Raw genomic sequence first — 25,125 nt, forward strand, 5'->3', positions numbered from 1 at the left:
ATGTCAATTTCTGAAGATCCAAAGACAGTTACTGTCTGCACCACAACAATGTACCGGATTTGTTTTGAATAACTGCCAACATTAAACAGGGTTCTCCTTCAGTTGTCGTACAATGTACACTTCTCCTTACTACTAAAGGACTCCTTCTCACTTCAAGCTTTCCTGGCCATACTACCTGAAACCACTTTTAAGTTGTGAATAAGCTTTATCATATAAGTTATACCACAGCAATCAATGTGGTCCCAAGAAAACTGCCTTTATAATTCTGGGTGAGGAAAAAATGTCTTCCACTATTTCTCATGTCTACTAAGGGACAAGACTATGATTCTTTTCATGTTCTTCTGGATGTTAGGATGTTTCATGAAGTTGCTTATGATAATCTGTATCATTAATTATCTTAGCCTTCAAGGTTAACAATACTTTCCCATTATTTCTTAAGTTTTATCTTCCCAGTATATGATATTTATGACCCCCTACAAGCCACAACAAATGCTCACTGAAAAGAGGTGACAGGGCCAGCAAGATGCTCAGCAGGTAAAGACATCTGCTGCCAAGCCTGACAACCTGAGTTTGATCCCCTGGACTCACAAGACAGAAGGAGAGAATAGACGCATGTAAATTATCCTGACTCTTCTATGCACACATCCTCCCTTCATAAATTAATGTATTAAAAAATTTCAAGGAGGGAATAAAATATACTTTTTAAAATAAAAAAAATATTGTTGCTATCTTAACTTCAAAATGTATCTAGCGTCACCTGTTCCCAACAACAGACATTTATTAGGCAAATGCAGAAACTGAGGCATATGAGTTATTCATTTAAGGAGATACCAATTAATAGCTGGCATCTTGACTGCCAAATATTCAAGTCTTAAATCCAACCAACAGTGCTATCCATAGCACTGGAGTAGACATCCAAGAATACAGAACTGGGTATCATTACAGTTGGAGAATAAGATACGCTTTTGCTTGTTGGGCATATACTCTACTTCAAACAAAGCAAACAATAATTAAAAACTGACAAGAAAAGTATACTAGAATCTGACCAGATTGAGAAGCATTAAAGTCACCTATGGCACCAGGAATATCCTCAATTCCAGAGGGGCCTCAGGAATGGGAATGATCCAGAGATGAACTGGTTTAGAGTCAGGCTAGGATCTTTTTGGATCAAGGACTACAACATTTTAAAGAGACTAAGCTTAAGTTCTCTTGCACCCTCACCATTTCCACACTTTATCACATTATCAGCACATGGAAGAGGTACAAAAGGGACCTAAGTTATGATGTCTAGGACCTGAAATTCTGAGAGAGAATAAACAAAACCAGTTTACCCAGAATTTTACTACATAACCTTGACTAGTCCTTAACTGGTCCATTAACTAAATAAATGTCTCTTATCACCATCATTAAGGGAAGGTAATTAGTCATCTTAATGCATTTTTATACAAGTACAATGTACATACCACACAATAAAGCTCAAAGAACAAGATTAATAACATGAGGAAACATATACTAGCAAATGGAAATTTACAACAGGGTCTTCCCACACTTCTGGCAGAGACTTGCTTATTTTAGCTAATGGAATATGAGTCTCTAAAGTCATTAGCACTGGATTCACAATAATACTCATTTGTGATATTCCTTTCAGAAAGAGGAAAAGAAAAGGGCTATTTACTGCTGTTGGTATTCAGCACCTCAGTTACTGGTTAGCCAGATTGGTGATTAACGATTAGAGCTAGGCTCCATAGATTAAATGGTAAACAAGAGTTTTGTCTCTAGGAGTTTACATGTATATATAATACAGATTTTGGCTTATCAATATTGACGTGCAAGAATATAGTTATGCTGAAAGTAAAAAAAAAAAAAAAAAAAAACACTAAAAATGACCAATACTCTCTGGAGTACCTAGACAAGAAGGTGGGCTTATGGTAAGACATGAGAGTCAGGGGGAATTGGGCTATCACGGTTTCCAACTCTTTCCCTTAATGCATCCGAGGTACTGCATGTAGTAAGCATTTTGCTTGTAAGAACTCTAACATTGTATTCAAATAGTGCAGATTGCAAAAGGTCACTTCTCCAACAAAGCAGTCAGGGGAATGAGAGCACTAAAAATGAGGTCAACTGGATCCCTTAGGAGCAAGGGACCTTCTACAAACCTTTTAAAGGTGTTATTGGTAACAATCTCAATTTTGTGAGAAAACAGAACTAAAGCACACAGTGATGACTTCTTTTTTTGAGACCAGTCACTTGGTTTCCTGGAGGAAAATAAAGCCCTCTCGGGCGCTGAGAGCACCTTAACTAGTTCAGGTGCAGGAACCTTGGGGATTAACTATCTCTGCAAACCTTGCTCTGTTGAATTTATACTATCCTTGTACCTCACAAATACCGTAAGTGGGGTTAGCTTTGAAATTACTTTATACAAATGGGAAAATTTTCAGAAAGGTCACCTCTTTGCAAAGGTTCTTTGGTCCATTGCTAATTGGGTACCAGATTAGAGGAAGGTCAGAAAATGTTTGACAGAAAGCACTGGGGATCCCGATCCCACCACTGAGAGAGCTAATTAGCTTCAGTTCTCATAGATCACCTTTTCCAGGAGCAATAGAAGGATGTCCTTTGAGCTCAACCTTCAGCACAATAGGCTGAACTGGTTCTGCTTCAGTAAGTGCAGTAAAGAATGAGCAGTCATTTCTTCCCACCCACCTCTCCAACCCACCCAAGCTTCTTTCTGGAGGGATGTCTAAGTAATCTATTCACATGACTAGGATCAACCTGCATCCATGACAGTGTCTACTGTCACCAACCTCTAAATTTTCCTTTCTCGTTTACTTCCTAGCAAGTGGAATCCTGCAAGGCGAATTAATTATTTGCCTTTCAATCTCTTGTTGCTTTTCGAACCTTCAGTTGCATAAACCAGTTCATACAGTTCTTTCCTCTTGCCTCTAAGCTATCACGCAGTTGTTGGTCAAACGGCTAATTCTCCCCAAGAGAAGCCTTGAAAAAGCGCTGCCTGATTTCCCCCACTCACCTGAGGGGACATTTCCTGCACACCCTCATCCCCTGGACAGGTCACAGGGGTCAGCTGAGTCGTTCACCCCCTCCCAATCTCGTCTTCAAGGCCCTCCATCCAGGAAAAGTCAGTCGTGAATTTAAGGCCTGGCCCTGTCGGGCTTCAGAAAGATCCAGGACTCCGGCCGAGGGACAAAGAAAAGCGAGGTCAGAGCGGCCTCTCTGGCTCCAGATAGGCCCATCGCCGCTCACCGGCCACCCCCTACATCCTGTCAGTGAACCTGAGCATCCCAAACCCTAGCCCGAAGTCCCGAACTACCCGAGTCCGGGCCCGGGGCTTGCTCGCGCCCCTTCCGCGAGAGCCCTCGCCGCCACCCAGAGCCCCGCACCTTCTTGGGAGCCTTGGTGACCGTAGCCATGAAGGAATACTTCTCGGCGTCCTCGATCTCCTTGGCCTGCTTCAGCTCCTCCCCGACACCGGGCAGCGGCATCGCGTCAGGCATCGACATCCCCTGGCCGGCCCGGCCCGCGGCTAACCCGCCGCCCCCGCCTCTTTCCCTCACGGGCGCCCGCCCGTCCGCGCGGCGCCCTCGGCCACGCGCTCGCCCGCCTTCCCGCCAGGCCCCGCGCCGAGCTGCTTGGGCTTCCAAAGGGCTGTGACCAGCGCGCCTCGTCGGCTCCTCAAGCCAAGACTGCCGGACAGCGAGGGCGGCCACGGAAGAACCAAAAGCAACAGCACGCAGCTCCGACCTGCCCGCGTAGCCACCTCCGCCGCACGCAAGCACGCACGCAGAGTAAGGGTAGAGGGCGGAGACGCCACGTCAAGTACTGGCAGCCCCAAGGAGGGCGGAGAAAGAGGCGGGGAGAAATGGCGCGCTCTGCTAACGTCACCACGGTGGCCTGGGCCGCAGGAACCGCCTCTCCTTTCCTGCTCCCGGGTGATGAGCTTCTCAGGGTGAGTAGTTGTACCTTGTCTGCCGCCAGGTGGTGCCATCAGCCCTATTGAGCCGTGTGTGGTTCCTCTAAAGATAGCACAAGACTAAGGGTCTTTGGACTATCAGTTCTCCAGGAGACCTCTGGATGGGGAGGTGGCAGGGCGTCGGGAATCCGGAAGATGGCGTATCAAGAGCGATGCTTGGACGCATAAGCCAGAGTCCCACCGGACACATTTTCCCGCCCTCACTGGGAAAACTCAGTGTTGGAGAGATCCTACTCAGTCATAGCCCACACCCTGGGCCCTTTGGACCAGAAGCCTATTTCCAGGGGACGATATTTGCTTTTTGCTTCACAGGGGGCAGAACAAGCTGAGAGCAGTCTGGTTTCTACACAATCCTTTATGACCTTCATCACTGTCTCCTCCTGGGCCTTGTCTGTTTACAAGACCTTCAGGCTGCAGTGCCGATGTGAAGAGGTCATTAAGATAAGGTTGATGGGTGGGTCAGAGGGTAGAAAACCGAGCAAATTGACAAAAAGCCCTGGCCAAATTGGTTCTCCTGCTCCATGCTCTCTCTGGGCAGTAGTTTCTCCCTGCCAGCTCCACTCACAGTGAGTGTGTAAGTGCAGGGCATTCGTTTTGGACTCGCACAATTTCTGGATTCTACTGTATACAGTCCCTGTATAAAGGCTCTGGGATGGTAAAGATGCATGTGGCATATTTATGTTTTCCAAGAACTCATCCATTTGGGAAAGGAAAGCCTGTTTCTAAGCTGGGGTCAATAGAGGTATCCTATCCTTTGAAAGTCATTCAAATGACATTGGCTCCAATTCCTATGTCCTGTGGAAAGTACAATGTTGTCCCCAGGATTTCTGTGATTTACTGAGGGGACCTAGGTTTTCATAGTCACCTCTGGCTCTAGTTTGCTGCCTCATCTGAAATTTGAGTAACTATCCCAGTCTTACGACTGTTTCTTTAGCTTTTGTAGTCACATCAGCCCCTTTCTTTTTCCAACTCTCACTCCTAAACCACAAAAATGAAGCTGTAACATGTAGCAGAACTTTTAATGAAGGTTTGTGGGTCACAGGGGAGAGGTTACATCACATAGCAAACAGTCTTCAATTACATTTCTGAAATGTTCCAAAAAGAGATTTCAGCCATCTCACCATTGGGATTTCTCAATGGCCACAATCTCCCTCAAAGCTCTCTAGTACCCCACACATCTAGCTGCCTCCTGTGATTCCTTTTTCATTCCTTTGCTTCACCCTCCCCTCTTGGGTGGACTCTGAGAAGCCAGATTCTTCTCTATTATGCTGAGAGTAAGTCTTCCTGAGGACCTTCCCCCTAATTTCCTCTCTAAGTCCATTCTTTTACAGCTAGCACCTCACTGGGTTGTGGGTTGTTTGTGATAGGGGCTCACTGTGTAACCCAGGCTGCCCTTGATCTCTTATCCTGTGCCACCATTCCTGAGCTTACATTTTAAAGACTCAACTTCATCAAGAAAAAAAAAGTGGTCTTAAAAGACACTACCCCTCCCTCAATATTGTGTTCAAGGTTGGGAAAGGTGCAAAATAGTTATTTCTGGGGCTGAAGAGATGGCTCGGTGGTTAAGAGTACTGTCTGCTCTTTTAGAGGTCCTGAGTTCAATTCCCAGCAACCACATGGTGGCTCACAACATCTGTAATGGGATCTGATGCCCTCTTCTGGTGTGTCTGAAGACAGCAACAGTGTATTCATATACATAAAATAAATACATCTTTAAAAAAATTTTTTTAAAAAAACTTATTCCTGGAACCACTGAATTTTTCCTATGAGAAGCCTATGGATGTTTGAAGAACCTAGAAGGATCATTATGTCTTAAAATATTAGCATTCTCTCATGTGCCCACTCTTCAGAGCAGTCAGACTTCTCATCGTAGGAATTCTATGGCCACAGAAGGCAGAGAGATGAAACCAGAACACTAAGCTCATCCATACAGGGACAGGAAGGCCCCTTTCTCCTTAGAGCTGGGGCCTAGGAACCACGACTGGCCCTCTCAGGAGCTTTCGTCTTTTTGGTTTTGTCCAAACTATTATTGGAGTGCCATAGATTCAGTTCAGCAGAGTCTTTAGAAATCAGCTAAGAAACTCATAAGTTTCCTGAATTTTAAAAAAAAATGTGTCTTTATACAAATTATTTTTAACAAGCACTGGCATATCTATATTTTGGATTTGATTTTTTTTAAACATTTTTTTTCCAGGAGCATTGTACTTTCTCTATGCATTTTGGCCTCCAGGCTGTGAGCCTCCTGGAGATTGAAGAGTATATCTCTTATACTCCTTCAGAGTCAGGAGGCAGAGAATTGTCCTAGTTGCAGATCCACAGGACCAGACCTAGAGGGAATACAACTTTATTGAGTGGCTTAGGTCAAGATAGAGACCAGCAAGTGATTCCATTTACCAGCGTGCCTTACTGGACAGGAGGCTGATGATTTGGTCTTAGGGGAGATGGACAAGGATACTTAGTCTAAAATGTGGAAAGGGCACTCCTGTGATGGAATCCAGCCCAAGGTCATGGCATTCCTGAAAACCAGCCACGGTGGTAGAAGGCCACGGTGGCCACCATGCTCTCCAAGTGGAGGCTGGTAATCAAAGTGTGACAGCATACCATCTATAAGAAACACTGCATGCTGCCTACCTCATGTCCAGTCCCAAGACATCCTTACATGGTTCAATTGGAAACTGCCATTTCAAGATGCCAAGAAATGGCTTGTCTTTGCCTGTTCCCTCACCTGACACTACCTCTACCAGCAAGCAAGCTAATTCCTCATGACACCACAAAGGCACCCAGACTAGAGAACCATCTGCTGAGCCAGTGTTTGTGAAAGCGAGGGATCTAAGGATAATGCTTCTTGTTGTATGTGGTGGTAGAAAGTTTTCCAAAGGTAGGGTGACCAGAGAGAATCCTGCCCTAGAAAGGGGTGGCAGGAAGGACAAAGGTGAATCAGAAGATCACATGACTAAAAGTGTCTCACATGGGCTTGTTATGATTAGCCAAATATACTCAGCCTACCCCAAAATTAATTTTATCCTTTATTTATAAAACAAAGTCATACAGTGCATGATGATTTGGCCAGTGCCAGATACTATACAGTAGTGGTTCCATGGAATTATTATGGAGCCACACATGGGAGCACACGCCTATAGTCCAAATAGGAGGCTGAGGCAGGAGGATCACCAAGACTTCAAGACTAGTCTGAGCTACACTGTGAGTTTGAGGCTAGCCTGGGATATGTAGTGAGACCCTGTCTCTACAAAGACAATAACATCCAAACTTCCCTGGTTAGATTCTTTTTGTCAACTTGACACAAGTTGGAGTTATTTGGGAGCAGAACCTCAACTGAGCAAATGCCTTCATCAGACTGTCTGTAGACATGTCTGTGGGAGCATTTTCTTGACTGATGGTGGATGTGGGGAGCTTAGCCCAATGCAGGCAGTCACATAACTAAGCAGGTGGTCCAGGGTGATGTAAGAACGCTAGCTGAACAAGTAATGGGGAACAAGCCAGGAAGCAGCAGCGCTCCATAGCCTGTGCTTCAGTTCCTGCCCCTAGGTTGTTTTATAGTGATTTATATCATATTACATAAATGTTTTTTAAGGGTTCTGCCTTGAGTTGCTTTGTAATGGGCTGAGACAAGGACATATAAGCTGAAATCTTTTCTTCTGCAAATTATTTTTTGGTCATGTTCTTTATTACAATAGAAAGCAAACCAAGACTAAAATAAAAAACAAAGATTTTAATGGTATCAAAATATTCCTATAATCTTGTGACAAAGCTGTTGTAGTGTTTTAGCACTACACATTCCTCAAAGGTTCATGGTGGTACTGATATAAATATACCTTTTTGATATGTTTTAAAAGTATTTACCCTTGTACTACAGCCACCTGCAGTATATGCTGTATAACCAGATGCAACGGGTATACTATATACATTGTGTACCAGGCTATATGACCTACAATCCACGAAAGTATACTGTATGGTGTTCACAGTGTTAAAACTGCCCAGTGGTACAGTTCTTAGAACACAGGGTTAACTAAGTTTCATCATTGTATTTAATGCTTGAGATATACTAGGAACAGTGCTAGATGTGGCTTAAGAGACTAATAAGATGTGGCACTGGCTTCTAGCTGGTACAGGTTCTGTGGGTCTCAGCAGATGAACAGAAGGGGCTTCACGGACAGAGATGCTACATGTGCTGTCTTGATAGTAAACAGTTGGCTAAGGTTGAGAACAGAATTCAGGCTGAAGCCACAGTCTTAGACAAGGCAGGACAATCGAGACAGTTTGGCATGCCATGGGAACTGTCACTATTTTAGTGTGTTTAGGGAATAAACGTACAGTAGCACAAAGTAAAGGCTAAAGCTAAAGACAGATCCAATATGGCCTGTTGCACCATGGTGGGTAGATAGTGTTGGTAATCACCAATTTGGAGAACAAAGGAGGAAAAGCAAGGCTTCATGGAGAGGCTGATGAGATATGGGATCAGCTTGAAACTTACTGAGTTTAATGTGTTTGTCCCTGAGTCTTTGGGAAGCCTTGTTTGTGCCTCTGTACTCCCATCTAGCCTGGCACCTTACCAAAGAAAGACTATACTTGTTCTGTAGGCCTTTTCCCTCTTGTCAGCAGGCCTCATCTTAAGGGCATGTGGTGGTTCGAATATGCTTGGCCCATAGAGAGTGGTACTGTTAGGAGATGTGGCCTTTTTGGAGGCATTGTGTCACTGTGGGGGTGAGCTTTGAAGCCCTGCCCATTTTGGAAGAATCAGTCTTTTCCTGGATGCAGTAGAACTCTCAGCTTCTCTTACACCATGCCTGCCTGGACACTGCCATGCTTCCCACCTTCATAATGGACTGAAGCTCTGAACTTGTAAGCAAACCCCATTTAAATGTCATCCTTAGAAGAGTTGCCTTGGTCATGGAGTCTCTTCACAGCAGTAAAACCCTAGCTAAGACAGGGCCCCATAATCATAGTGATGTGAGCTGTGGGCAGTGTTAGAGAGAGGAAAGCCCACATCCTCTTTCTGCCCTGGTTGTTGCACAGCTCCTAGAGGCACCACTCACATGGTTTTGATGTGTTGGGTCCCTTGGAGCAGCACTCCAGATCACCAGGGGCAGGGCCAGTTGAGGGCCTGCTTCCTGTTGCACATTGTGCGCTCTCAGCAGCCGCTAACCCAGACTCTGGTTCTTCCATTCCAGTAACTATAGCAAGAATCCTTCCTCCTTCACAGTGCCCTCTCTGCTTATTAAGATAATCACCTTTGCCATATGCATTAGGAAATTGTTATTACTAGTTATTATTGAACATTATAGGGAAAAACCTATAAAGAGAAAATCTTTCATCCATACTTCTCAGTTCATTCTACTTGTTAGTAATTTGTAGATGCTCACTTACACACCTGTGTTTGGTAAGTGCCTGCCTGCCGTTGTGGGTTCTGCTCTGTTCAAATTACAATATTTCAAAAACATGTTACCGTGCACAGAGACACTTTACATATTTGCTATTATTTATGTTGCTCAGACATTTCATCATTCACCTTAAGAGTTTAACTTTTGTTTTGTCTCTGTTATTGAGTATTTGGAGTCATTTCCAACTCACTGCAGTTGAATTTCGTATTTGGGAGTGAGGAGTAGGAGTGGGTGTGATTGGCTTTCAAGCAAAACAGACAAAGTTGGGTCACAGCACAGAGAAAAGGAACAAAATGTAAATGGCAGAGAGCCTTGTTCCTGCCAATAGTGATAGTTTATCTGAAGGTACCTCTTCACCTTAGGGCATCTGAGATTCTGTGCTGAGGATTTGAGAACTTCTGATGACTGGCTGACTCGTGTGTGCACGTGTGTGTGTGTGTGTGTGTGTGTGTGTGTGTGTGTGTGTGTGTGTGTGTGTGTGTGTGTATATACCAGGGTTCTGGGTGGGTGGAGATGAGTGCTCAGATCTTGACTATGCTTCCAACTTGGCCACGGGGATGTTAGATCTTTCTGGATCTCTTTCCCCATACAAAACAAGATATAGCTCTCCATCTAGGGCTTGTGATGACTTAATTCAATCAGATAACAAACACAAGGGAGCTTGGAGAAAGTTACAAAAAGTAATTTATTCAAACATAAGTTACTAAGGTTTAAGTTCCAGAAAAAAAAAAAAATTGGAGGTTTTAAAGGAGCTGCTGTTGAGAATTTGGAATTCTGTTTGTGCCTTGCCTTCCAGAATTACAAGAATAAGAATAGCCTGCAGAGGAATTGATCTTTGCTCATGCAGAGCACTTGTTTGCAAGTGAATTGTGCTTTTCTGATAGGGACTCCTGAAACTGCCTGAGCCATGGGTAATTGCCACTTCTCTGCTTCAAGCTGGTTCCTGAGCCTGGCCACTGTGGGTCTAACAGCCCCTGGAAACATTCTTAAATGATGGATCGGAGCAAAGATCAGAAGAACCTCCAGTTTCTGAAGCTGCCACCTTTTAAAGTTAAGGCTGGAAAGGCAGCCAAGGTTTGTAAACATCGTGGAATCGATTCTGATAGTTTGTTGTGCTTCTTTGTGTATTCTCTCTCTCTCTCTCTCTCTCTCTCTCTCTCTCTCTCTCTCTCTCTCTCTCTCTCTGTGTGTGTGTTGGACTTTAGCTTCTGCCTGGTAAGTCACTTTAATAACTCTTGACTTAAGACAGAAGATGTGCTGGGGATCCCATAGAAAACAAACCAGCCACAGTCCTCATGGGGCTTTAGAGTTAAGCTGAGAACATTGTCAGAAAATCTGGGTCCCCCAATATATTTTCAAAAAGGTCAGATTCTCTGTTTTTCCTGCCCCATGCTGAGAACTATTTTTTAGGAGACTGTCAATTTCAAAGGTGGGAAGGGAACAGCAGTCTAACTCTTGTATTCAGATCTACTTGTCCACCCTTGAAGCTCGAGTGAGTTTTCTAGAAGCTTCTGGTTTTCTACCCAGAGTATACCCTCACCCAGGATGATAGTGAGTAGGCTAGCAGGGTGGGAGTGGCAGCACAGGTCAGAGACTGTGCCTCTCACAGTCTTGAGTCCTTCACCCTCTGCTTGTTACCTTTCCCTAGGACTGAAAGTAGTCCTAGGATTGGAATAGAGAATGGTTGACTAGACCAGTTAGCTATCCTGATGAATAGACTCCAGAACATGTGTGGTGGGGCTAATGGAAAGGCTTGCTTGACTAGAAAGGCTTAGAGGTTGGATGGAATAGGGTAGGCAGAAGCTGCCATTTCCCACAGCTCAAGCAAACAGGATCTTTTCTACCTGCCAGGTCCCACCCACCCTGTGGCTGTTTTCTTGGGGCCAGAGGAGAGAGTGGTTGTCTGCTGGTAGTGTGGAGTCTGCTGCTGGGTGGGAGTCAGCCTTCCTTACCCTCTCTGGTGTGTAGGGCGGGCCCCATTGCATCACCCTTGGAGTCTCTGCTCCTGGCTTTGCAGCCAGCTGGGCCCCTAGAGGAGGGACTCTCCCTGTTTTTCAACAAACCATTAACCATTTCACCCTTCTAACTCTCATTATGTCAGTCTGGATTTCCAAGGTTAGCCTTCACACCTTTGCCCTGAAGGTGATAATCTTTTTCATGCCCACAATGACAAAAGGTTCTGCCTGTACAGCTTGAACAATTGCAGGCTCCATCATACCAATGCTAGCCTGGTCTCTTCCCTGGGAGAAGAGTTAACCTCCCTCATCCCCACCCTCATCATTTGTCCCATTCTGCAGTGGTGAGAACAGAGCTCCCAGGCCTCCAGCATGAGCTCATGCCCCTTCCACACTCCAGAGTCCTGACAAAGGGTCAACAACATTTTGGGCTAAGAGCAAGAACATAGCTTAAGCCAGAGACTAGGAGTTTGGGCATAGGCCTTTTCCCAAAATTCCTCTAACCATTTTCTGCAGGCCTACTTAGGCCTTTGCCTTATTTGTAGGGTCACAGGGAAGAGATGGGTGAAGTGAGGTCCCTTGAAGGCCCCAGGGTCAATTAAAGAGAGTCCTGAGTACACAGTGTCTCCTTGTTCCTGTAGGGCCTAGACAAGGCGGTATTGAGTTGGTGGGCAGGCACTGAAGCCCAGGCCACACTCATGTTCAGAAGCCTTATCTCTGAATCCCAGAATTCCTTTCATTGCCCCACCCATTCTGGGGCCTGAAATAGTCTGGAATTGCATCCAAGCCTAAGTCTAGGTCCCAATTTTAGTTCTACATTTGGCTGATAACTCTCAGAACCTTGAGCTGAGTCTTGAAGGGGGGTGCGCAGATAATGAAGCACAACCTCTGCCTTCAGGGAGCTTGCAAAATGTAACCAGATGACTACTCACTGCTATTAGATGCCTGTTGAAGAAGAAAAAAGATGGATTCCCATGGGAGAAATAGAGGAAGCCTTGTGAAAGGGAGTTGTTTTGTTGAATTTTAAAGGGTGAGTTGGACTTGAAAATGCAGTGAGGAGTATCCATACTGGATGGAATAGCAAAAGTGGAAATGTAGAAGTGCCAAATTTATGATTTGTCTCGGAACAGGTCAACAACATCTGGTTCGACTGAAACACATAGGAGCTGCTTCTACGTTCTGTGGAAATGTGTCTGTCTAGATTTTATGTAGACTGAGTACTGCCATATGGCAAACACGTTTGGGTTGGCAGAACCTTACAGATGGAAAGACTGAAGGTTAAGTAGGTGAAGAAACATTCTCTGAGCTATAAAGCACGTTTGAGAGAGAGCTAGGGCCAGACTCAGAATATCCTGCCATTTCTGCCTTAGCCCAGTTCAGGTCAGCGAACAGACCTTACCACTCCTTAGGGGCCAAGAAGACATCAGAGGTGAACCATCAGGGACCACAGTTGAACATCAAATCATAGTGTTCATCACGACATAGCATATAACAAGGAATAGCTTTGTGATAGTTGGCAGGAAAGAAATCATCGTATTCTTTATTTTCTTGAAAATTATTTAAATCAGATTCCAAACCCAGTTCCCAGTCAGTTATTTAGTTAGCTAGAGGTCTAATATTAAAGGGTCTTCCTTGTGACTCTTTTGCTCTTTCTCAATGTAAACTAAAGCAGAAATCCTAAGCAGGTGAATCAAAGTAGAACTGGACAGCTGGTCGGTTTGGAGGCGCTCAGGCAATTAATGGCTACTCCATAGCTATATGCTGGTCTTTTCGTGTCTATGGGCATGACTTCATCAGGTATACTGCCCCCATGTGACTCTCCCTGCCCTCTGGGATCATCGGCTGATGTTGGTCCACGAGGGCAATGACGGCAGGGATGTCTACCAGGGTTCAGAAGCCCTGTGAGTACTTAGAATGAGTGATCATACTGGGACCAACTTCAGGGAGTCAGATCAACCTTACATGGGGGTGATTCGAGGCTTATATAATTTGAGGGGGACTGGAGGTAGGAACATCCAGGATGGGCAAAGGTCATGAGCTGAAGGCTTAGGGTACCAAAATGCCTCATTAGCATGGGGAAGCATTTCAGAAATCTCAGGTGCTAGCTGAACAGGTTCTTATCAGGAGAAAGGAAGTTGATCCTGTACTCTAAGGCTATTCGACATGAAGGTAGAGATTTTTTGATTCCCCAGACTAGATAAGGGATTCAGAAGCCTGGCCAATGAAGGGAGTCCTCCATATTTCGACGAGCCCCGGAAGGTTATCTGTTCAAGGGTAGACTTCAACCTTATTAGCAGTTTTCCTACACCCACTCATTAAGCATGCCCTGCCCAAGTGGTTAGCCACTGAAAAGTCTTTCTTTTAGTTCCTCACAGCCATCTGAATATCAGCTTTTGCCAACCTCTGGAAGGGAAAGAGAACCCATCTAGGTCTCAGTGTCGGACATCTGTGGTCACTGATTCTCTGCCAGATGCTAGAAGCCACTGCCCTAGGTAAACCAACTTCCTAACTAAAAAGCTACCTCTCAACCTTTTTGACCTACCAGACTTGAAGTCCTGGCCACTCTCATGGGAGGATGTGGGGGAAATACTTAACATTCCTTTCTGAAGAGTCCACAGCCAAGAAAACTAGATATAGTTGATTTCTCAATCAGGTTTTTCTACTGCAATAAGTGTATAATTAATCATCCCTCTTACACTCCCAAAAGCAGAAGAAAAATTCAAGTGACTAAAACTTTGGGACAGCCATATAAAAGGCGACAGTAATTAATGACATGTGTGATAATTTTACTACCTGAAAATGTTTAACTTTTTAAAAAGCATTACAATGTAGCCTATTTTGTGAGTAAACATAAAATTGCATGTTTATATAGAGAAAAAGCAAGAGCTTATCTCCTTTGATGAGATTACAGGTCACACAGTTTCTCATTTTTGCTTCTGTCCATATCTGAAAGATTTCCTCAGTGAGTGTGTGTTACCTCTGTGTGGTAAGTAAAAAGTGCCACATGAACTTTAGCTTGTTTACGTATCTCTCATCCTAGTGAATAAACAGTAGTGCTTGCTCTATAATGGGGCAAGTGTGCAACCAACTTTCTGCCCAAGCCTTCCTTCTGGAGGTTTCCTCTTCTGTTTTTCTTAACCTGAAGGACCAGTTACAGGCCTTGTTACTCAGTTTGTATGGGTTTTTGTTGTGGTGGTGGTAGTAGGTTTTTTGTTTGTTTGGGGTTTTGTTGTTGTTGTTTGTGAGGCAGGTTTTGAGATGAGGCCTCTTTCTATAGTTTAGGCTTGTGTTAAACTCATGGCAATCCTCCTGCTTCCACCTTTCAAATATTGGGAATATTAGCATATGCCACATGTCAGGGTGCATTTTGTATTTTTCTGAAAAAAAAACAAAAAACAAAAAACAAACAAACAAAAAAAAAACCAAAACAGTCATGCCTGGAACTCCCTGGAACGCCTCATAGTTGTAAACTGCTTGGTCGGCTTGCCTGCCCTGATTTGTAGATTTGGGCATGGGTGTGGCAGCAAAACAGAAGAAAAACAAATCAAGTCGATAATGAAGCTGCAGGAAAATGTAAGCATGTGTTGCATCAATCTCTGAAACACTAGTCATCTGGGAAGACTATTTTCATAATCAGCAAAAAAGACAATGAGAGGATAAAGTCTGTTTCCACTGAGATTATACAACTCCCATCTTGTGTTTGATTCAGAAGCAAATCATAAAGCCATATCCAGTTCACAGACCAGCAAATATGACCAACTCAGAATCCAGGAAACATCTCTGTGATGTTTGCAGAATATTTTTATATACCAGCAATTGGAGAGTAAAAGTCAAAACAATAATTCCACTTAAGATAGCAAATAACACACTATTTCCATATAGAGCTCCTAGAACAAGTCTAGGCACTAGATGCTGAAAACTACAAAACATTGAAAAAAATCACAGAAGGTCTAAAATATCATATTGGATATTTGAAAACTCAATAGATCCAAATTGATAACTAAATTTAACATTGTTGTCTTAGTCACTATTCTATTGCTGTGAAGACAAGTCATGATCAAGGCAACTCTTATTTTTAAAAAAGCATTTAATTGGGGCTGGTTTCAGAGGTTCAGTCCATTATCATCATGTGGGGAACATGGCCATACATATGGCACTTGATTGGAGACTGAGAGTTACAGCCTGATCTACAGGCCTCAGGAAGAGAAACAACCAGACCTGGCTTGGACTTCTGAAACCTGAAAGACCATCTCCAGTGGTAGCAGGAAAAACTGACTCCCAGTGTGGCCAAGGACAAGGAGATCTCCCATAAAGCCCCTGCCCTTCCGTATGCAGTCTCCTCAACCATGACCCACCAGAGTGTCACATTTGTTCTTGATGAGTGTTTTGTTTTGAATTTAAAATATCCACGCAAGTTCAAATGTCAGAGCTCAGCCCAAGCTGTGCAACGCATTTTGGGAGGTTCTGAAAAATGTCAGGAACCAAATCCTAACTAAAAGAAACAGGTCAGTAGGTGTGGGTCCTTAGGTACACTCTTACTGCTTTCCATCTCTCTGCTTCCTCCATAAAGTAAGGTGGTACTGTCACATGCTTCTCCAGCCATCTACAACCAGGTACTAAGACAAGCCTTTCTTGTAAGCTGGTTCTTTCAGGTATCTCTGTCACAGGAATGATCAGAGCAGTGAGTTCACAGGAGCACACCATTACTACTGTAAGTCTACATTGAAATTAGGATTCAGTTTGGTGCTGCATATTCGTTTCCAAAATGGATGGTGACACGTATATGCCATTGTAGCATTGTATACAACACTTTCTTTGCTAGTGTGAGTACCTTTTAATTTTTTCCTGGTTTTTTTTTTTTTTTTTTAATTAGCTGGTACTTCTAGTATAATGCTGAAAGAGAATGAGGAGAGAGGATACCCTGGCTTGTTCCTCATTTTAGCGGGAAGTTCCTAGTTCCTCGAGTTAGTTACAAGGTTAACCGTAGGTTTTCACAAACGTTTGTTCTCTGTAGTGGGTTGGTCTGAGTGTGTGAGGCTTATGATCTTTTCAAACAACTAGCTCTTCATTTCACTGATTTCTCCATGTGTATTTTGTTTTCAATTTCTGATGTAGCCTCTCACTTTCACTAAATCTTTTCATTTGCTTACTCTATATTTAATTTGGTATTTTCTAGCTTCCCAGGGTAGAAGCTTAGGTATTGTCTTAGTCATTTTAGACTACAATAACAAAATATCATCAACTGAGTGACTAAAATGACATACAGTGATCTTTAACTGTTTTGGAGGCTGGGAAGCCCAAGGTTTCCTTCTTGCTATCATCTTGAATGATGGAGAAAACTCTGGGGTCTCTTCTTTTAAAAAAATACAATTTATTTTTATTTTATGTTTATTGATATTTTGCCTACATGCATGTCTGTGTGAGGTTGTCAGAAGCATTGGAACTGGAGTTACAGACAGGTGTGAGCTGCCATGTGGGTGCTGGGAGTTCAACCTGGGTCCTCTGGAGGAGTAGTCAGTGCTCTTAACTGATGAGCCATCTCTCTAACCAGGGATCTCTTCTTATAAGGACACTAATGGTTGTGTGTATTCTAGCCTCATGGTCTCATTTGAACTCTGTGTAGACTAGGATGACTTTGAACTTCTGACCCTCCTGCCTCTACCTCCCAAGTGATGGAATTATAAGCATGTGCTGCTATACCGGGTTGATGTGGTACTGTGAATTGAACCCAGGGCTTTGTGCATGCTAGATAGGCGTACTGCCAACTGAACTCTATCCCTAGACCTTGCCTCCCCTGCAGTGCAGTGCCCTTCTTTTTCTTTTCTTTTTCTTTTTCTTTTCTTTTCTTTTTTTTTTTTTTTTTTTTTTTTTTTTGGTTTTTCGAGACAGGGTTTCTCTGTGTAGCCCTGGCTGTCCTGGAACTCACTCTGTAGACCAGGCTGGCCTCGAACTCAAAAATCAACCTGCCTCTGCCTCCCAAGTGCTGGGATTAAAGGCCCTTCTTTTTCTTTTAATAACTTCTAAATTTTTTTTACCTTTCCCTAAAAAACATATTTTTAGTGGTTGCCCTAGAATTTGCAATATACATTTACAGCTAATCCAAATCCACACTTCTATAATAATCTCTCCTATTTTTACTTATTTTCAATATTTTTCTTTCATTACTTTCTCTCTTTAAAACTTTTCTTATTGTAAACATCTCATAACAACAAAATATCCCTAATTTCTTCCTTCTATACTTTGATTCATAAGATTACACATGCAAGCATACTTAATATATTATTGGTATTATTTTGTACAAACTGTTATCTATAAGTCAACTAAGATTTTTTAAATTGAAGTTTTAACTACCTTCACATTAATTGTTTTAATCACATAAACAAAGCCTCCTTCTCTGATGCTCTTCCTTCTGTCAGGTATGCCTGTCTGTGATCTGTGCATCTTTTCTTGTCTCTGAAGAGCTTTTAACATTTCATGTAAGGCAGGCAACAAATTTCCTGGTTTTGTCTAAGAAATCTTTATGTCTTCTTCACCTTTTTTTTTTTTTTTTAAATTCAAGATGGAATCTTGAATGTTGCCCAGGCTTATCTTGAACTCCTGAGGTCAGGTCATCCTCTCCCTGCTTAGCCTTCAGTTGCTGGGACTCCGGCATATGCCACAGTACCCGAGTTATTCACTTCCGGAGGCTTCTTTCTCACAGTTCTAGACTGTCTTTTTTTCCCCATCAGTGTAGTAAGCATTTCACTCCACGATTTTCTCGTTTGCATGGTTTCAGAGAAATTCCTGTCTTTGCTCCTGAATAGGTAAGGTTTATTTCCCCCTGAAGTTTAAACATCCTAGGTATGATTTGTGTTACTGTTAGTGTTTATGTATTCATTACCAGCCGTTTCCCTCTGTATCTCAGATGGACATGCTAGTGAAAGGATCTCTGAGAAAGAGGCCATTTTGTGTGCATGCATGTAGATAGTGGGAGGGAATACTCTGTAGCATGCCAGATAATTCAATCTGGTCGTAGAGCTGCGAGCTCACGGGGCTTCTTAGTCTCGGCCTGCACACCTCTCACTGAAGGACAGAGTGGAGCTGTGCTGTAGCTGAGTACTTCCCTTCTCCCTGTCACTAGATTCGGGCAAAATGTCATTAGCTGAGACTCTGGGAAAATATTCCCTTGAGGGCGGTCCTTACACACAGTGCCTCCGTATTTCAGAATGTCTGTTCTTCCTCAGAAGTGTCAAATGTTTTTTCTCTAGAACAGTTGTTCTTAACCTTCCTAATGCTGTGACCCTTTGATACGGTTCCTCATGTTGTGGTGACCTTCAACCATAAAATTATTTTCATTGCTACTTCATAACTGTAATTTTGCTACTGTTATGAATCATAATGCAAATATCTGTATTTTCAATGGTCTTAGGTGACCCTTATGAAAGGGTGACCCAAAGGGGTCATAACCCACAGGTTGAGAACATTGCTCTGTAGTCTTTGGGAGAAACTAGAAGAGCCCATGGACTAGAACTAGTGACTGTTTCCCCAACTCTGCCCCAGTGACCGGGACCCACTCCAGTCTGCAGTGCGTGAGCTGAGCGCTAGCAAGTCCTGCATTACAGTCTAGGCTTCCTTACCCTGGTTCCTGGGGAGCTTTCTGCTCCAGTTCTCTGCTAAGTTGTAATTCTGTGTCTGCATTTCTGATGCAGGGCAGGGCACAGTTTTCCCTGTGGCCCCTTTGTTTTGAGGGATCTAAGAACACTTGCTGATTTTTCAGTTTGGTCAAATTTTTGTTTTTTTTCCTTGTTGAGATGAAGTGATGACTTCCCAGATCCTTACATATTGGATAAGAAAATGCTAATTAAAATAATTTAAATTGTTAAAATGTTAAATTTTATCATATTTTTTAAATTTTTTAAATAAATAAATGGGCATTAATAAATGGGGAGCAGATATAAAGTGTAAGGTGATTTTTCCAAAGGTCTGCCACTATTATGTCCAATTCAACATATTTGGAATCCTTTAACCTTCTCTATTATCTACTTTTGAGTTAGTGTGACCATAACACCTGACAGAAACAGTGTAAGGATTAGTTTTAGCTTATGGTTTAGGAGAGTTTCAGACTGTGATAAGGAAGGCATTGCAGAGGAATCATGTGGCAAAGGTTGTTCATATCAGTGCTAGCCAGAAAGCTATAGAGAAAGAGAATCAGGTATAACCTTCAAAGGCTCATTCCTATTGACCCATTTCAGTCAGCCATGCTGTATCTCCCATGGCATCCCGAAATAGCATCCCTGGGAAATAACATCCGAAGTATGAGTCTATGGAAGACATTTCCTACTCATCCACAGCACTTACCTGGCTCCCTGTGTTCTTGAGTCTTAGTGCCTGACTGTCTTTCTATCAGCTATCCATGTTCAAAATCTTAACTCATATTTGACACTATTTCACCTAAAGTTTTACCAGTTGTCATAACATGTCTATTATGCATCTGCAACTTAGTTACATAGCTATTTTCTCTATTCCTCTTGCTCCTTCCATTGTTCTTCACTGCTCTCCAGAATTTTGCAGTTGCTCCTGAATATCCTCATAAAAGTCAGTTTTGAGCTTGGTGGTGGCGGCAGCATCACTACATGTCTTTAATCCCACCTCTTGGGAGGCAGAGGCAGGCAGAGCTCTGTGAGTCTGAGGCCAGCCTGCTTTGTAGAGTGACAGCCAAGAAGAAGGAGGAGGAGGAGGAGGAGGAGGAGGAGGAGGAGGAGGAGGAGGAGGAGGAGGAGGAGGAAGGGGAAGGGGAAGGGGAAGGGGAAGGGGAAGAAGGGGAAGGGGAAGAAGGGGAAGGGGAAGGGGAAGGGAAGGGGAAGGGGAAGGGGAAGAAGGGGAAGGGGAAGGGGAAGGGGAAGGGGAAAGAAGAAGAAGAAGAAGAAGAAGAAGAAGAAGAAGAAGAAGAAGAAGAAGAAGAAGAAGAAGAAGAAGAAGAAGAAGAAAGAAGTAGCAGTAGTTAGCTTTAGAGTCAGAATAACCTGAAATTAACTCCTGGTTCTACCACCGTAGCTGCCTGATCTTGAGCATAATACATTTACCTTTTAAGTGCAGGTACCATCTGCCAAATTGATGCAGTAACTCAAATTAGGAGATGGCTGTGAGGACTGAAAATCACCTGGGCCAGCACTATGTCTTAAGTGCACTATTAATTTTTATTAAGCAAGGCAATCTGTGCAAGACCTTGATCATCTGCTGGGTGCAAAGTAAGTACTTAGCTTTTGATGATCGCTTTATATGATTATTGTTTACCAGGGTCCCACTGAATTCTACTGATCATTTTGATCATGTCTGTCCCTTGTTCAGAATCCTTCTTTAGTCTCTCTTACCTTTTGAAGTAAACTCCAAGTCCTTTCCCAGGCATCCAAGTCTATACCCAATTGTTCCCTTTTCTCTCCAATTTTACTACTCGCTCACTGTACCCCAGACATTAGCTTGTTGTTTTATTCTTTAGTTTATTTGATCTCTTTCCTCTCACTCGCCTCTTGCTGGAATGCTCTTTCTCCTTCCATGTTGCTCAGTAAATATTTGCTAAGTAACTAGATTGTGTTCTTTGGAAAGGCTTTCAGAGAAGCCAGTTGCATCCAACCATATGCTCCTCCTGTGATGGAGACACACAGGAAAAATTATGTTTACTTTTGGCCAGACTCTGTAGGGGAGGCATGTATACAAATGGAGAAGTTTCAAAGAAGTCTCTCCTGTTTTACCACCCTCCTCCTGAATGCCAAGGCTGTAACTGACCGTGCTAGACTCCGCTGTGTCAAGTAACCTCACAGTCCAGGGTATTGGTACTGATCAGAGCAGTTTTAGCGTCCTCTGGAGAGAGTAGAGGACAGCTGCAGCATCAGCAAACATTGCATAAGAATTTAGAATATGCTTCTAAATTTTGCTCTGGTGGAAAAAAAAAAATATGTCTTAGATGAGCCTGTACACAAAGAGAAAGGGTGAAAGGAGCTGCGGCGGGATGAAGCCCTGGCCAGCGGTGCCTGGGGCATCTCCGCTTCTCTTGTGTTTTGAGAATGTATGGTATGAGAAAGTAAATATCTGTCAGGGGCTGGGAAAAGGCAAACCAGCAGAATTTTCTATTTATATGTTATTGGGGCCTAACCAGGTCCTCTAAAAGGGAGTTTTCCCAAAGACACAGATGACTTTTTACTTGTGAACTTTTTCTTGGGAAGATATGAACACACGTGTAATTACTTTAGATAGAGCACCGATGGCAGAGCAGAGGAACAATTCTACCCTAGTCTGGCTTGGTGTACCAAGAACTTATTGGGCTATTTAAAAAAGTATAGGTATGGGTTATTTATAGGAGTGTGGGTGACCACAAAACAGCCATATCACTAAAGATTCTCATCCAGTATGGATGATGGTTTCACACAGTATGGATGATGGTTTCCCAGTGGATATATGGATGGACTTCTATCATTCAGTGAACTTCTCATTCTCTGTGTGTCCTGAGCACTATCTGAAAGTTTGTAAAGCTGTGACAGAAATACACACAGCAAGGAGGAGCAATACAGGAGGGAATGGCTGGAACCTCAGGTGACCTTCTTATGATCCTTAGTCCCTTCTTCTAGGAGGGAATGTTAATAGGACTCAGCTTGCAGGTCACTTGCAAATAGCCACAGCTATTCTGATTAAGATAGTAGTTGGTATTATATTCAGAGGGTAGTGTTCCACCACTATTACAGAATGGGGTGAGTTCAGGTAAAGACTTTCTTCTCTAAGCACTGAGTTCTCATCCAGTGAAGAGCATCTGGTTCAGAACAAGCGTCTTGTTGAAAATGCTAAGACTTATTTACAACAGTAGGAGTGATAAGTGTAGGAGATGACTAACAGGCTTACACAGCCAAGTAATTTATCAACATCTTAGCCTATTTTAACTTATACAATCTAGCTTGTTAAAAGAGCTTTAATCTAGTTTAATTCCCATAATATGCCCAACTTTTCATTTGCTCAGAGAAAGAGATGTGTTTAAGCCTGGAGCACACTCTGAAGTCAGGTTGGATTTTGAAATAGTTTCAACCACTTGCTAGCTCTGTGAGCTGAGAACTCAGCAACACTCTGAAATTCAGTTTCCTTGTTTTGGTAAGTGGAGTGGCAGTACTGATGTGAAGGCTTGTTGTAAATATTTAATGAAGTGTGTGTGTGAAGTGCCTGACAGAGTTGGTACTCAATATTGAATGACTGTTGCCAGCATGGTTTCTGGAATGTTTCCACACCACTCCATTCTCTGTCCAAACTATCATCTTGAAGGCCATTCGATTACAAATGTGACAGTACTCCAGCCTCTGCTTGCTGCATCTATCAGTAACTATGACTAGTCACAGTGTAGAGTTCAGCTGCAGCCTCATCCCGTGACCTTCCAGTTGCTGTCACCCTTCTGTGTGTCTAACTTTAGTACAAGAAACTGATGCTCACAAAAGAGAAGGGACTTGTCCAAAGCAAGGACAGATTTGGAATCACAACTAAAATCATTGATTTCTAAAGCACATGCTCTCTCTACTTACCAACATTTCTTCTTACCTTTCTCTTTTCTGAACATGATAATCAGATACACTAGTTGTTGAGACCTTTTCACTTAGTCTGCCACTGTAAATGCACTTCATTCTTTCATTTGTTTGTTTGTTCATTTGCTCAGCAAATATTTACTGAGTTTGTATTAGGCACCAGGAATCTTAAAATGGTTATAACAGCCTGTGTCTTCAAAGAGCTCACTCTCTAGTGGAAAAGATGGATACCTATGTAAGGAAGTGGGAAAATGGGGAACTAGAGGACCCCAGAGTTCAGAATGGTGGGTTTGACGGAGGTGCGGCAGTATCAGGTAAGGTTTTAAAAGGAGGCTGTTTGAGTTGATTCATTATGTTACTCTTTGTGTTTCGACTATCTAAAAATGTGCTTTAAGTTTAAGCAAGCTTTCTATTTTAGGTTCTATTCAAAGCTGTAGGCCTAAACTGAAACATAGTCTCTTCCAGTCTATGCCCTCATGGAATTTACATTCCAACAGGAAAGAAGGACCATAATTAGTCAAATGCCATTAAAATTGTATGGGTATCATGCAGGAAGAATGTAAGAGCTACTTTGGTGGTGAGGGTGGTTGAGTGGATGTACAACATTAAGGAAGTGGTTAATTCTATAGGGCAAAGGTTGTTTTGGAAGTCCTGTTTACTTTAAACATGCTTTTGTATATTCATTCCTATCTTCCTGGATTCTCCACCCCTCTTGAAATACCTCTGAGGATGTCCCACAGACCATGCCAAGTAAAAATAGCACATCTAAAGCTACATTGTATTTTACAACATTTTCCAGGGATAGAAGTTATAATTTAGACCATAATTCATCAAGATAGGATGATGTCTCCATAATTAACAACATCTTGGTGACACTAATGAGATGAGTATATTACTCATCACATTCAAACTGTGTATTACTTGACCACTACTGCTTTCTATGAAGTGAACAATAGCTCAACATGAAGTATAGCTCTCCAATTGCATGACTCTCTTCTAGAAGTCATTTCTCAGACCTTGCAAACCTCAGACCCATTGGTAAGGGTAAGAAGTCAGAAACGTAGAATCCAACAAATGAGTTATACACACTAACTACATTACTGCATCTGTGTTTTATCATCATTTTGTACTGCACTAGGATGTGGGCTGAGTAAGGAACACAAACACACTGCCACTAGATATGAGATCTGGCTTCCCCACTAGTGGATCAGGGCAAGGCAGCTCATAAGGGCAAAGCAGCTATTGTCCTGTGGGACACATGTTGACAAGAGACTAGAATGAAATCGTCTCCTCCCAACTCCTGTGGTAGAAAGGTCTGATCATCCTCTACCCACCTCAGATCTTAGGTAGAATCTTCCTCTGGTTCTAACAATCAAGTGAACACAAGACAGATTATCTGAGGAATGCACAAACATTTTATCAATGGGATTCTCATAAGGAAGTGAAGATCTAAAGAGATGGACAAAACAGAAAGCAGAAAGGCTTTTTATGCAAGGAAAATAGATTTATGAAGAAATTGCAGGACTAAGTGAGTGTCCTAGGCTAGAGGCAGTGAATTCTAGAGTGATTACTGAGAGAACTGTGGTGGGGAGTCCGACTCTGATAGAAAGAAAGGGTCACTCCACTGAGTTTGTTTATTAGTCCCCTTGCCTCAGCATTCCCAGCCTGGCAATGAGCACTGTTTGTTTATTTGGTTGACTTAGAACAGGGAAGACCCCAAAGAAATCTTTATAGCCTGCTAAACGTATGAAAAGGAGGGCTGGGTGGTACTTTCTGCAATGACAGTTTGTCTAGGGGCGTCAGTCTGAAGAAGCAGTGTACCAATACAGCGTATTTGGGGGTGTATTGTTCTTAACTCCTTTACCGCATTCCCTCACCTTTGACATTCACTTAAGTGAACAACTTCTGGCTCATGACACTCTGGTCAACTTGATGAGGTGACAACTCATGATCTTCCTCCTCCCTTGGCTTTACTTTTATTTTCCCTTCACTCTTGTTATCTTGGGATTACATGCACTCAATAAACCATTAGCATCTAAACTTTGTTTCCTAGAGAGTCTGACCCAAGTTCATAAAGAACTATCATAAAATGGAAATGAAAAAACTAAATATGAATGTAAATGACTCTTAAAACTGGAAAGATATTCAGTGGCACTCGTAGTAAGAACAGCAGAATAAAAGTGAGGGCTGTGTACTTTTGCAGCACCTGTATTGCATGTGTTGTCAACAGATCCTGTCGTTGTTGGTGGAGT

General features: G+C 42.8%; 1 protein-coding gene and 1 long non-coding RNA gene across 5 annotated transcripts in view; one reads left to right on the plus strand and one right to left on the minus strand.

Annotated features, from left to right (window-relative positions):
- The window catches only part of Ahcyl1 (adenosylhomocysteinase like 1), a 33,819-nt gene extending 30,072 nt beyond the window's left edge, over positions 1-3,747 (minus strand). Inside the window, exon 1 of one of the 3 annotated variants that reach the window (XM_034499712.2) lies at positions 3,396-3,746. In XM_034499712.2, the coding sequence (XP_034355603.1) occupies positions 3,396-3,515 (120 nt within the window). In that variant the 5' untranslated portion in view covers positions 3,516-3,746. The other 2 variants (XM_034499713.2, XM_076933106.1) reach the window with 2 other exon arrangements.
- Positions 3,748-3,784: 37 nt separating this feature from the next.
- Positions 3,785-25,125, plus strand: part of LOC143442095 (uncharacterized) — a 61,143-nt gene continuing 39,802 nt past the window's right edge. For both annotated transcript variants that reach the window (XR_013110015.1, XR_013110016.1), the window contains exons 1-2: positions 3,785-3,961; positions 10,269-10,458. This is a non-coding gene — a long non-coding RNA (uncharacterized LOC143442095). The remainder of the gene's footprint in view (positions 3,962-10,268; positions 10,459-25,125) is intronic.

Source organism: Arvicanthis niloticus, chromosome 4 (assembly GCF_011762505.2).
Source record: "Arvicanthis niloticus isolate mArvNil1 chromosome 4, mArvNil1.pat.X, whole genome shotgun sequence".
Taxonomy (NCBI): Eukaryota; Metazoa; Chordata; class Mammalia; order Rodentia; family Muridae; genus Arvicanthis; species Arvicanthis niloticus.